Source organism: Equus quagga, unplaced genomic scaffold, assembly GCF_021613505.1.
Source record: "Equus quagga isolate Etosha38 unplaced genomic scaffold, UCLA_HA_Equagga_1.0 73442_RagTag, whole genome shotgun sequence".
Taxonomy (NCBI): Eukaryota; Metazoa; Chordata; class Mammalia; order Perissodactyla; family Equidae; genus Equus; species Equus quagga.
In genome coordinates this window covers 11,617,091-11,630,879 of record NW_025802777.1, presented here as the reverse complement: position 1 = coordinate 11,630,879, position 13,789 = coordinate 11,617,091, and the positions used below count along the sequence as shown (strand labels likewise).

At 42.8% G+C, this 13,789-nt stretch overlaps 1 protein-coding gene across 1 annotated transcript; it reads right to left on the bottom strand.

Annotated features, from left to right (window-relative positions):
- Positions 1-1,130: 1,130 nt before the first annotated feature.
- On the bottom strand, positions 1,131-1,646 carry LOC124234300 (keratin-associated protein 19-3-like). Its single transcript, XM_046651602.1, has one exon. The coding sequence runs from the start codon at positions 1,575-1,577 to the stop codon at positions 1,254-1,256; it is 324 nt and encodes a 107-aa protein (XP_046507558.1). The 5' UTR covers positions 1,578-1,646; the 3' UTR covers positions 1,131-1,253.
- Positions 1,647-13,789: the final 12,143 nt, after the last annotated feature.

Sequence of the window (13,789 nt, the reverse complement as noted above, 5' to 3'; positions counted from 1 at the left end):
CAAACATGCAGAAAAATACACAAAAAATAAGTTAACAGCTCAATGACTTAGCAGAGACAGAGCACTTGACCACCCCCAGGTTGGAAAAAATGGAAAAATGCCAGAACCTCCCCTCCTCCCCCGCTGCCTCAGGCCCTCTCCCAAATACTGCTTTCCCAAAAGTAAGCAATATCCTGACTTCTAACCCTGTAATCTAGTTTTTCCTGTTTAGGAACTTAAATAAACAGGCTCGTATTGTATTCTATTATGCTTGGGTTCTGACACCCAACGTTATCACTGTGAGGTTTATCCAGGGTGAGGCACGGAGCTCTAGTTCGATTATCATGGTTGTTGTGTAGTATTCTATTGTAAGAATATTCTACAATTTATTTTTCCACTCAATTGGTGATAGACATTTGGGTTGTTTCTAGTGGTGTCCATGATCACACATTTGTCAGTTATATACGTTGCAAATATCTTTTCCCACCCCCTGGCTTGCCTTGACAGCAAACAATTTTCAACTCATGTCTCTTGACGAATTGCAAGGTATTCTGCCTGACTCTCTAAGAGGGTACATATAGAGTGCTACTCAACTGTGGGACTGTTGAGGAATCTTTCAGCTCCTGGAACAAACAGAAATTGTACCCAGGAGGAGAGATGTTCAACCACAGTGTGCATGTGTGTGTGTGTGTGTGTAGGGAAAATGTGGTGAGTGCAAGAATATCATGATTCCCAAAATTAGGATGTTTCAGATAATTATTGGACAGATTCAAAATGGCTCTATATTATAAAAACTGCGAGCAAGGCTCATAATCCCCAAACATTCTTGGACTGCCTTCTATATGCCAGGACTGTCACAGGCACAGAGCACACAGTGGTGAATAAGCAAGTGTAATCCCTGCCCTCAGGGAGCTTGGGTCTGGTTCTGTGAAATAAGTCAATAGAAATGATGCTAAGTTTGCTCCGCTATTGAAATTATTGAAATATGAGAGATGTGATCTATTGGTACATTAAAAGGGAAGGGAGGGACCAACAGCTTGAAAGGTAAGACTCCAGGTCATTCTACAGGTCACTCTTGCTGTTGCCACTACTTCTACTGTTTCTTACCAGAACAGAGTCTTGATTTTGAAGAACTCACACAGCAGCCTCTCCTGGTTTATATGGTTTATTCAGAAAGCAGCTATGAAATTGACATAGAGGGTAAAAAGAGCTGAAAGCAGTATTAAATCAGGATGTTACGAGGATTGCAATGGTTCAAAGAATGAGTTCACTCTTCAGTAGAAGCTGGAAAATCCACATCCTCCATAGAATGATGGACGGTGACAGCCGAATCCGTAGCCTCTGAAGCCAGAGCCCAGTCCGTGGAAGCTGCCAAATCTGGACCCGAAGCCAGAGCCCAGTCTGTGGAAGCTGCCAAACCCAGAGCCGAAGCCAGAGCCCAGTCCATGGAAGCTGCCACATCCAGCGCCAAAGCCAGAGCCCAGTCTGCGGAAGCTGCCACATCCGGAACCGAAGCTAGAGCTCAGTCTGCGGAAGCTGCCACATCCACGGCCAAAGCCATGGCCCAGGCCCCCGTAGTAGTTGCCAAAGTGGCTCATGGTGTCAGGATCTGTAGATTTGTTTGGCTAGCAAGGGCAAGTTCCCTGAGGATGACTATCACCACCTTCCCTGGACCTTTTATATACCCTCAGCGATGGGTGGGGCAAGCCACGCAGACTTGTGCAATTCTCATTGCGTAAATTGCATAAAAAACAACCTCATCCATCTTAATTGTGTGAAACTTGACCACAATTCCTGACACTCATTAAGGAAGTCTTCATTTATTTCTGTGCAGTTTGGATTCCACGCGATCATTACGCTTTCTTCAAAGCCCTCTTTCTTTGACCCTCATGCTTAAAGCTCTATAATCAGACATCACAGCATCAGTCACCTCCAATTTCATCACCTGGAATGATTTGTTCATTAAAGACCCTTTCCAGCATCTCTGAACCTTTACTCAGCCCTTTATTCATGTCACAAATATTGATGCCCACCTCATGGATCTCAGGCACTATGCTTGGAGCTGGAGATACAACTGTAAACAAGAGCTGCTCTTCTCCATCCCAGGAGTTTATCCCCTTCATCTTTGTTATTTGATTAATGTTTAATTAATTAATCAATGTTATTTAATTCCTTTAATGGGCCAGCTAACGCTTACTGTATAAATCCAACAAAACATAGTTGACAGCACAATAGGACCAAATTTGTTCTTTAAAAAAAGAAACAGAAAACCAAGTGGCAAAGTTTTGTTTCCTTACACATTACTTACTACCTTTTGCTTCCTGTTGTTTATGAAAATGCGATGGCTCCCAGCTCTTACTGTAAGATTTTTTCCATTGTTAAATCTTTATATAGGAAATGCCACCAGGAGAAAGGGTTGTGGGAGTTTTTTTGCAAAATAATACCCAATTCTTCATCATTGTCATCTTCATCTTCTTTGATATGAAAAGTTCCTCTACAGAGATTAGCATTCAGGCGCACGTGACTGCACAGCCATATGGAAAGCAGCAGCCTTCTCTGTCTTACTAAATTCCTCATATTACTGGCAAAGAGGTACAAAAAAAAACAACTTGTTTTCCACTTTCTGGGCTTCCATCATCTTTCTGATCTCTAAGGAAACCTTAATTAAACTATATATTGTTTATAGAAATATGAAGTTGTAAAATAAAAAATAATTAGATGTGATATTTTCTTTTTAAAAATGAAGCCCACTAATACTACTTAGCCATAAAAAAGAGAAAATCATGCCTTTATGACAACATGGATAGACCTTGAGGGTATTATGCTAAGTGAAATAAGGCAGACAAAGAAATACAATCACCTGATGATTTCACTCATATGTGGAAGATAAACAAACACGTGGATGAAAAGAACAGATTAGTGGTTGCCAGAGGGGAAATGGGTGGGGGAAGGTAGAAAGGGATAAAGGGACACATGTATAGTGATGGATGAAAACTAGACAATTGGTGGTGAACACAATGCACTATACGCAGAGACTGATATATCGTAATGTACACCTGAAATTTATGCAATAAGCCAACACGACCTCAATAAAATAATTAAAAATAAGTAAAATAAAACAAAATAAAAATGAAGCCCACTAGCATGTTCATGGTAATGTTACCGAAACCAAAGTGGGTTTGCCTCCTGGCGAGTTAAATCAGACTCTGCACCGGAAGTAGTTGTCTCACAAAGTCAAGTATATTTGCAGCAAGTAGGAGACCATGTGCAATCATTTCCAAAGTCATGGTGTCACCGAATAAGGGGAGGCAGGGACATTTATTTCAGATGGGGAATGAATATTCAAAGGAGAGAGGTGGGGCTTCGCTTGCACAGGCTCAGTTGGAAAAGATGCTTCCACATACACTGCAGGTTACCGTAATAAGGCCTAAACTCCTCTTGGAGAGATCTTAGCATTAAAAATAAGGCAAAAGTCACAGCCCTACCTCCTGTATTGAGGCGAGGTTGGTGATTGCATCTCCTTAACACAACAAAAGGAGAAAAAACAATTTGGGAAAATAATTAAATACTTCCAAACCCACCCTTGAGTTCCTCGGGGCAACTAGTCAGTGACTGTAAGGGGTTGGAATCACCCCTACTTAGCCATTTATACCAAAATCTATTTCAAAAACACAAGCAATAGAGATATTTTATATAATATAAATGAGGGCGTCAGATAGAATCTTACAATATTAGAACAGGCTTAACACTCTCACTTTACAGATGATGAAACCAAGATTTAGAGAAAGATTGGCCCAAATCACCCAGTGAGTGTAGAGCTCAGACTAGAACCTAAGTCTTTCATCTCCATCTCTTTCATTTTCCACTGTGCCACACTCTCTTTGTTACATTGTTATAGATGTTGTTCAGCATGGGTAAAAGCAAGAGGTATTTCATTATCACAGTGGAAGGACAGCTCTCCTTTGCTTTCTCTGTTGGTGAGCTTCCTAATTTTGACTTTTGATCTATATGCTGATTGGCATTTCCTTTTCTCTTGGCTGGAATTCAAAGGGCTAATATTAGCAAGTGAAAACTGGAAGCAACATCCACTTATTCTCAATGAGGTTACGGTCAAGATGCTCCTTGCATTGATTGTTTGTGAGATGTAAGACTGAGAGAGAAGAGCAAAAATAAGTCCAAAACTTTTAGAGTGGAAAATTGAGAGACTCCGAACCAAGACGGCAACACAGGAGGCTCCTGAATTTCCTTCCTCCCATGGACGCACTGAATGTATAGCTTCACAAAGAGTAATTCCCTCAGAGGGAAATCCAGAAATTAGCTACGTGACTCCTACAGCTCCAGGGAGTGGAAAATACTCACATTAAATTGGGTAGGAAAGGCTGAGACACTCTCACCATAAACCCCACCCCCAGCACAGTGCTGTACCATCAGGAGAGAACCCCCAACTCCCAGCTTCTCCCTGAGGAGTGCAGGGTTTGGACTGCATATCTAGCATCCCAACTTTTACGGCTCCCACCCGAGGGATGAGCCCCCAAAACACCTAGATCGGACCACCAACAGGGCTCGTGTTCAAGTCCCACAGAACTACAGCAAACAAAGAAGCAGTTTTTCATGGGAGCATGAGCATTTGCTATAGGAACCCCCCAGGACAGCATAGAGGGAGCAGACAGACACAGCCATCTCCCAGTCTTTCCCTGGAAGGGTTGTGACTGCATACTTTACAAGCTGATGCCTGAGGGTTCAGTTTCTAATGAGCTGACCGGGATCCTCACCCGAGCCTGAAAGAACTGGCGGACACTTCCCCCACCTACTCCCTCTGGTTCTCTCCAACAGCAAAACCAAGCCAACCAGCATCTAGTGGAGCTCATCCACACATACAGCACACTGATTGCTACAGGTGCCACCCAAGGGAAGGGCTCACAAATCACCTAGCTCTGTTAGCTGATGGGTTTGCATTTGCAAGTCCTACAAGATCATAATGATGCGGGGTCCGTGAGCCGAGTCGTCGAAAGAAAGGTTTCTTGGACTCTCAAGATCTGGCAGTAGTGCTCTTTTATTTAGGGAATAGTGTGGAATAGCATGGGGACAGGACCCATGGGCAGTCAGAGCTGCAGCTGCAAAAATGAGCTGAGGGTAAGGCTAAATTTAAGGCATAGGTATGTGAGTTATCTCTTTACAAGACAAAGGAAAGAATATGAAAAAAAGTTAAAATGGTATCAGTGCAGGTGGGGTCTGGCTATTGGGTGGTCCTATAACTTTTAGATAAGAATCAAATCAGATTAAGTAAATGCCAGAAGCCACCATCCTAAATACTATCTTCAGCTAAAGACAAAGGAGGATGTTGGGGGGGTGGGGTCCAGTTACATGAGGTTGCCAGACAGTAACCAACTTAAGTCCTTGCCTTCCCCATTAAGAGTTTCCAGAGATAAGACCATCCCGCCTTCTTCCTGGCACAGAGAGTGAGGCATCTTTACAGATGGAGGTTTTCCTTACAAATGTCCCAACAAAGGGCAAGCCAACTCTGCTCCTCAGAGTTGCTTTTATTAAGGGTGACCAGCCCCCTTCTCATCTGCAGTTTTAAAAGTAACGAGCCTAAAATAATCCTCATCAATAAGAAACAAAGAAGTAGGGTTTTTTGAATTGAGATGTAATTGACATATAACATTTATTGGTTTCGTTACTGCACAAAATTGGGGTTCTCTTGCCCGATATACATAAATAGTCAATTAAGTACGGCATCAGCTTTTGGAGGAGAATTCAGCTTTATTCTGTGAGATTGATCTGCAGGGAGACAGGGGGTTTGTCTCCATGATTCAGGATTTGGAGTGAAATTTAAGAAGTTGGGGAGAACAGGCTGGCATGCAGAAGTGCTGGCAGGACAGGTTTTGACTAGTGGGCTTCAAGCATTTATAGAAAGGTTTCAAACATTTGCGACAGCGTTTTAAGCATTTATAATGAGGTTCTAAACTTTTGTGATAAGGTTTTAAACATTTATGATGAGGTGGCAAAGCAATTTTAACACCAGATCTGCCTAAATGATGTCCCCTTGCTTCTGGTAAGAGTCTGACCTTCAAATTCCAGTCATGTCACGGTCCTTGGGTTCTGTGGGGAGAAGAATCTTTGGTTCCACGGTCATTTCAGGTCAAGTTCTCTTCTTCTGCGCGTGCTCTGGCTATGTGACTTTGAGAATTTTCTGAAAGGCAATTCTTAATTAATCACTCTGTTGATAAGAGATGGGGGTCAGTCCAACTGGTCCTAGAGAGCCGATGGTTACACTTTCAGGTGCACAACATAAAGACTCAATATTTGTATATAATGTGAAATGGTCACCGTAATAAGTCTAGTTAATATCCATTGCTACATATAGCTACAAATGTTTTGTTTCTTGTCATGAGAACATTTAAGATCTACTCTCTTAGCAGCTTTCAACTATATGATATATTATTATTAACTATAGTCAGCATGCTGTACATTACATCCCCAGGACTTATTTTATAACTGGAAGTTTCTACCTTTTGACCACCTTCACCCATTTCACCCACCCCCTACTCCCCACCTCTGGAAACCACTAATCTGTTCTCTGTATCTATGAGCTCTGTGTTTTTTAGATTCCACATATATGCAAGACTATACAGTATTTGTCCTTCCCTGTCTGACTTATTTCACTTAGCATAATGCCCTCAAGGTCCATCCATGTAGTTGCAAATGGCAGGATTTCCTTCTTTTTTATGCCTGAACAATATTCCATTGTATACATTTTCTTTATCCATTCATCCACGGATGGACGCCTAGGTTGATTCCACGTCTTGGCTACTGTGAATACTGCTGCAGTGAACATGGGAGTGCAGATATCACATCAAGATAGTGATTTCATTCCTTTCAGATATGTACCCAGAAGTGAATTTGTTGGATCATATGGTGGCTCTATTTTTAATTTTTTGAGGACCTTCCATACTGTTTTCTGGACTTAGTTCCTGGCTGGCTCGCCATTTGTTACCGAACCAAGTTCGTTTTTGCCTGCCACCCAGAAAGCCAAACACCAAGACAACAAGATTGCAGCGGAGAGAGAGGGTTTACTCACAAGGCAGCCACGTGAGGAAGCGAGGGCATGAGCCTCAAATTCGCTTCCCCGAAAACAGGAGCTCAGGGATATTTATGGGATGAGGGTAAGGTGGTCTGAAATGTGGCGAGAAGTGGTTGGAGGTGAGGAAATTGATGATCTGCACAAGCATAGTCAGACTTCATGCCTCTTCATAGGATCCATGTTTACAAAATGGCGGCATTAGCATGATCTGAGGGTGGAGTTTTTAGCCTCTTGACGTCAAAGGTCAACTATCAGACATCTGCACAGGCCCAGTTGATGAATTGGTGGTCTGAACTGGTCTGAAGTGGACAAGTGATGGGGATTTTTAGGCTGCTTAATTTTAAACCAGCTTATGATGAGGATTTTTAGGCTGGTTACTTTTCAAGCTACAGATAAGAAGCAGGCTCCAAGGAGTGGAATTTGTTTGCCCTTTGATCAGAGACAATTGCATTTGTAAAGGAGATCTTCATGCCTCCCTCCCTGGAATTTGTTTGCCCCTTGTTGGGAAAACATTTACATTTCTCAGGGAAACCTCTATCTGTGAAGATGCCTTCCTCTCTGGGCCAGGAGGAAGGGGGGATGGCCTTATCTTTGAAGACTGTTTGGCAACCTCATATAACTGACCCCCCACCCCAAAATCCTCCTTTGTCTTTAGCCGAGGATAATATTTGAGTGGTGACTTCTGCCATTTACTCAATCCGGTTTGATTTGTGGGACCACCAAAAGGCCAGACCAAACGGGCACTAATAAAGAGATAACTCACACACACCTATGCCTTAAATATTGGCCCCAGCCCTCAGTTCGGGGCAGCGGCAGCAGCAGAAGCTCCGACTGCCCATGGGTCCTGTCCCCATGCTATTCCACACTATTCTCTAAATAAAAGAGCACTACTGCCAGATCTCGAGAGTCTAAGAAATCTTTCTTTCGACTCCTCGGCTCACCGATCCCGCATCACAAGGAGTTCTAATTCCTGAAAAACAGCTCACACACCCATTACCATGGTGACCCAGGCTCCAGGGCGACGTTATCTATAGGAGCCTGGTGGGAGTCGGATAGCATATTGCCTGAGCAGCACAGTTAACAATGGGTGGGTTAAACAGCTAAAAGCTATAATCAGTAATTGCAAAAAGGAAAAAAACTTTAGCACCTAGATACTTAATCATCAATGGCTGTTTGCCAGTTTCAAACCGTGAACAGATTACAAAGATAGAAAGAAATCTTACCATTTTATAGAGCCAAGCAGATACCACCCATTACATGCATGTTTTCAAGATAAACAACAGTTATTCCTCTGTAAGAGGACCTACCAGCATCTTTGTCACACATAGATCATCCTACCTTCACCCGGTAACTGAGGTAGCCATTGGGTTTGCTAATTGTCTTTATCCAAAGGAAAAATAAACTTGTCACATCTTTATGACAGCAGGTAGCTGCCTGAGTTAGGATCCTCCTCCTCACAGAAACTGAGATGAGGCACTTGAGACAGACTTTGCTGGGTCATAAAGCTGACAAGAACCTTATTCAGCTTTTAAAAAGATTAACATACATTTCAAAGAGACAGAGAGAATTTACAATGACATGTTTTCTAAAGTAAATGCTCTAAGAAAAAGGAGGTCTCTTCCCTTATTTTTAACAGAGAGAAATACGCATCTTATTTTTATTTGTCTTTGCCCTTACAGAAGGAGGGAACCCCAACACTTGAGGCGCCTTCCTGGCAGGGGATATTCACAGGTTTCTCTAGGGGATGCTCCTGTGAACAAGAAGGAGAATTGCAGGAGACAAGATCAGAGGGGGCCAGAGATTAGATCAAGCTGCCCCTTGTGAACTGTTGTAGGACTTTGGCTTCTGCTGTGAGCAAGATGAAAAGTCATTAGAGGGTTCTGATCAGAGGAATGACATGGTCCGACTTACATTCTAGAGTCACATAAAATTGATTACTACCTATTGAGCAGGACTTTCTTCTCAGGACTCCTGTAGGTGCTAATGGAAATACACAAACACAGCTGTGTCTCGAGGGCATTTGCTCTGCTGATGGGGGAGATAACAGGGAAAACAGTCATTAAGAACAGGAGGTCACATAGGTTTATCTGCCCAAATGACAGCAGTCAGTGTACAGAAAAGGCTAGAAGAAAATAATGCAGACAAAAGGGAAGACACTGAGAGCTGGAAGCCACAGAATGCATCAAGGAGAAGATGAGATTGGAGCTGTACATAGAAGGATGGTAGTAGCTGGATGATGGAAAGGCAAACAGCAAAAATTAAGAGTCAGGGATCACTCTGAATAGAGCCTGCCTGGAGTAGATGGAGAAAAATTAACAAATTAAGATGGCAGAGGCCTGATGATGTGGGAGCCAAGTGTTACTGATTAGAAAGTGTAAGAACAGACCCTCAAGACACTGACTAGTAGAAATATACCCATTCTCTGCTCTGTTAGCTTTACCTCTAGTGGAAAAGAATAGTCATGTATTTGCATAATGGCCTCCTCTTTGTTACTCGTCAATTAGTTAGGTTTAACAAAAAGCAATTATAACAGTTAATTTTAATAACTTCTGTCATTCCTTCCTTACCCCATCCTTCCCCCTCTATCCCTTAGATAAAAACTCACCCCGATTCTTGGGTAACATTTAAATAACTTGGGACTCTTGTCAAAATGCCATTTTACTAGCAGGATGAGGGAGGGGGCTTCAAAAGAGAAAAGAATGGAAATTGCGGTGATTAATTTTATGTGTCAACATGACTGGGCCACAAGGTGCCAGACAGTTGGTTAAACATTATTCTGGGTGTTTCTATTAGGGTGGATGAGATTCATACTTTAATGGGTAGATTGAGGAAAGTAGATTGCCCACCCTGATGTGGGTGGGCCTCGTCCAATCAGTTGAAGGCCTGAAAAAAAAACAAAAAGGCCAACTCTCCCCTAAGTAAGAGAGAACTCCTCCTGCCTGACTGTGTTGGAACTGAGACGTTGGTTTTTTTCCTGCCTTCAGACTCAAACTGAAACATTGATTCTTCCTAAGTCTTGAGTCTGCTGGCTTATGGACAACAACTATACCATTGGCTTTCCCAGAATTTGTCAGACTCCATAACTGGTTGAGCCAATTCTGTATAACAAATCTCTTTACCTATACACATATATCTAGAGAGAGAGAGAATATAGAGAACATATATAGAATATAGAGAATAGAATATATATATATCCTGTTGGTCTGTTTCTTTGGAGAACACTGACTAAAGCAGAAATGCATCTGAAACCATGTTCTCTTCCTGCTTTTGTGATGTTGGTCACCAAGAGGTTGAGGGCAGTGAAAGCAGGAGATGGCTGGAAAGGATATTATAACAACAGGACTTATAAAAGTACCTGGGGGCTTCCCTCAGGCACAGACTAGGGTATCACCTGTTCGCAAGGTGTGATAAATGTCAGGGAGTCAATAAAATCCGAGATTGTTCTAGGTGATGCCCTATGTCTCCTTGGAGCCTAAGGGACTGAGACGGGAGGAGGGAACCCACACTGTAGCAATAACAATTGAGTATAGCTGGGGGATGCCACCCAGCTGCAGTGGAGCCTTCCCAGAGGAATGACAGACACAAGCGAATACAGGGTGGGGCGGGTCATGAGAGCCCTAGGACACACGTCTAAGGACATTTTCCTGTAATAGTCACAAAAATGAAGACAACTGTCACTGAATGCTTACTCGGTAACAGACACTGTGCCAAGGACTTTCTCTCCATTGTCTCACATAATCTTCACGACAACTTTAGAAGTATAAGTTGCTGCCCCCATTTTTCAGATGAGAAAACAGAGATCTGATGAGGTTAAGTGGGAAGTTACAGATAAAGCGATTAAGGGTCTGAGACTCTCAGAATGTCTTGCAAGGCTTAAATGAATCATTCTAGGAAATGTATAGAGCTAAGAGGGTCAGGCATAGTAAGAACTCAATACATGGAAATGACTATTTTCACATGTCATCATCATCACCATTCTTACTGTACCCTTCCTTCATTACAAATAGTTTATCAACCAAATTTCTCTGGCTCTAATAAGGCCAAAATGCCAAAGAGATCACTCTGTATATGGCCTTCAAATTCAAAGGTACCAGAAAGTGTCTTTCTTAAAATATTTTCTGTCACAGAGGTAAGAGGGATTGGAGAACGTTCCTTAGCTTGAGAAAGAAACAAAGACCTCTGTCCAGTCTGAACTTCATTCAAAACTCGCCACCAGTTTCTCTCTGCCCTCCACAGATCTTTCCTGTTGCCCATGTTCAAACATCTCCTGACGGCAGCAACTAAACTCAACAGTGTCCACTTGCTACCTCCATAGGGTTTGCCTGCAATCGCTTTATATCCTCTAACCTAGAGGTTACTCAAGACACAGAATGGGTATTGAACAGTTACTTGCTGTCATTTTCTCTTCACCCTCCTCCCTCCCTGCATTAAAGAGGACAATTTAGGGTTGACCATGTAGCTATCATAAAACGCTGCCTACATTGTTTTAATTGTGTTTTATCTTCAATACTGGCTCAGAAGAAATGGAGAAATGCCCTTTAAATTAATTTTTCCACCCTGGGTGTCATGAGCAACCTGATTACATTTGGAATCATTTTCTAGTCGTCGCCATCAATTATTTTTCCTTTTTTGAGGGCTGTCATGGTCCTGTTGCTGTTTTTCCTCTCCAGGCAATAGAGTTGAACTGAAATATATTTATTAGTTGTCACACATATATCTTGCAGGTTGCTTATTCCTCTTCCGACTTCAGTCCTGATTAAATTCAACATGAACTTTGGCCTTAGATGAAAGGGGAGGCAAATTTAGCAGTGCTCCTTGAATTTATGGGGCTGCAACATGATTTGTCATGATTGGAGAGAGGAGACAGAGCAAGGCTGCTACATGAAGGAAGAAGCTGTGTGACCTTTTCCTCTGACATCGGCAATCATGGGGATTCACAGCGAGGACTTGGCCTGGCTTCCTCTAAGAGGCTGCACAATGTTCTTTGGGATCTGGATGTTAAATTAATGTGACATCTGCTCTTTGAGCATTGAGAAAGAAGAAATGAATCTACATTTCTTGTGTTACCAAACCAGGTTCGTTTTGCCCACTGCACGATTATGTCAATCACCAAGACAATGCGTTTGCAGCAGAGAAAGGGTTTATTCACAAAGCAGCCAAGTGAGGAGATGGGGGAATAAGTCTCAAATCTGCCTCCCTGAAAAATGGGGACTAGTGATATCTAAGGGATAAGGGGCAGAGTGGTCTGAAGTGCAGGACTAGATGACTGACGGTAAGGAGAAGTGAGGTAATTGCTGATCTGCACAAGCATAGTCAAGCTTCATGCCTCTTCATAGGACACATGTTCACAAAATGGCAGCATTACCATGCTCTGAGGGTGGAGTTTTTAGCTCCTTGATGTCAAAGGGTCACTTATCGGTCATCTGCATAGGCTCAGTTAATGACTCAATGGTCTTAACCAGCCTGAACTGAACAAGAAGTCAACTCTCAGTTCCTGAAAAACTCAACCACCTGTTACCATGGTGACCCAAGCACATAGAGATGTTATCTACAGGGTGGGTTTTGGTAATGTGTTATCAAACTACTTTTGCAAGCAGACAACGAACTGAGTATAGTCAAAGCAAGCTGGCCCCCAGTTTCACTTGTTTTCCATTACCAGTCTAATCACAATACTAAGCACTGAACATTTTACCTCATTCAAACGTATCACTGAGTGAACAGGTTTTATTAAACCTGTTTTAGAGATAAGGCAGTTGAAGCTTAGAGAAGCTAAATAACACGGCCAACACCACAAGGCTGTAGGTAAAGAAGCAGAGTGGGATTTTGAACCCAGCATGATGATGCCAAAGCATCGGTTAGTTCTCCGCATATAGCCAACAAGCCTGAAGAAGAGAAATGTGTTAAACAATGAAGTAGAGTTTGGGAAAAAGGACAGTGGTCCAGCTAGCAAAAATGTATCAGCAGTGGAGGAATCTCACAGCCAATCAGCAAAGTTATGAGGTTTTCTCCAGTGAGTCCCAGAAAGTCAAGACAGAGAAAGCAGATGACCCGATTGCCCAAGACTTGGGGTCTGCGTCATGGGAGTGGCTGAAGTTCCCAAGGTGAGAAATCTGTGACACAAGTGAGGGCATGATGTGTGCATGATGAGTCCCGCCTGCGTGCAGAGCTAAATAATCCAGAAGGGAGCAGGGACAGATGGGGAAAATGGGAAGGGTCTGCAGGCTGAGGAAAGGTAACTTGATGGGAGTAGGGAGACAGGGAAAAGAATGTCAGAAATCCTCAAGGGAAAGAATAGCTGATGTCATTAAAGAGGCAAGTTTCAGAGTTGGATATAGTGCAGGCAGAGCCCGGGGTATATCTCATTCTGCAAAAAGCTGCTCCCCTCCAGCTGTCAGACTGTTGATAGGTTTAATGGGATATGCTGCCAGGGTGATCTGTACTTAAACGAGTCTCTTCCCAGACAAAGCCAAGGTACTTGAAAGATAAAGGATTCTTTAGCGATAGAATGGCAGGCTCTAAAAACAGATGCTAAGGATGATGAGAGCTGGGTGGGGGCATCCTCCAGTACTTCCTTCAAATCTTACTACACAAGCAAGGTCTATTCTGTCTTAGAAAGTGCCAGCTCTGCCTGAAGCTCATGTAACAGTAACCCTCAGGTATGCAGCTTCATGAGCATCTCAGAGAGGCAGCAGAGGGATGGAGGAAAGGAGGAAGCGGTTCCATAAG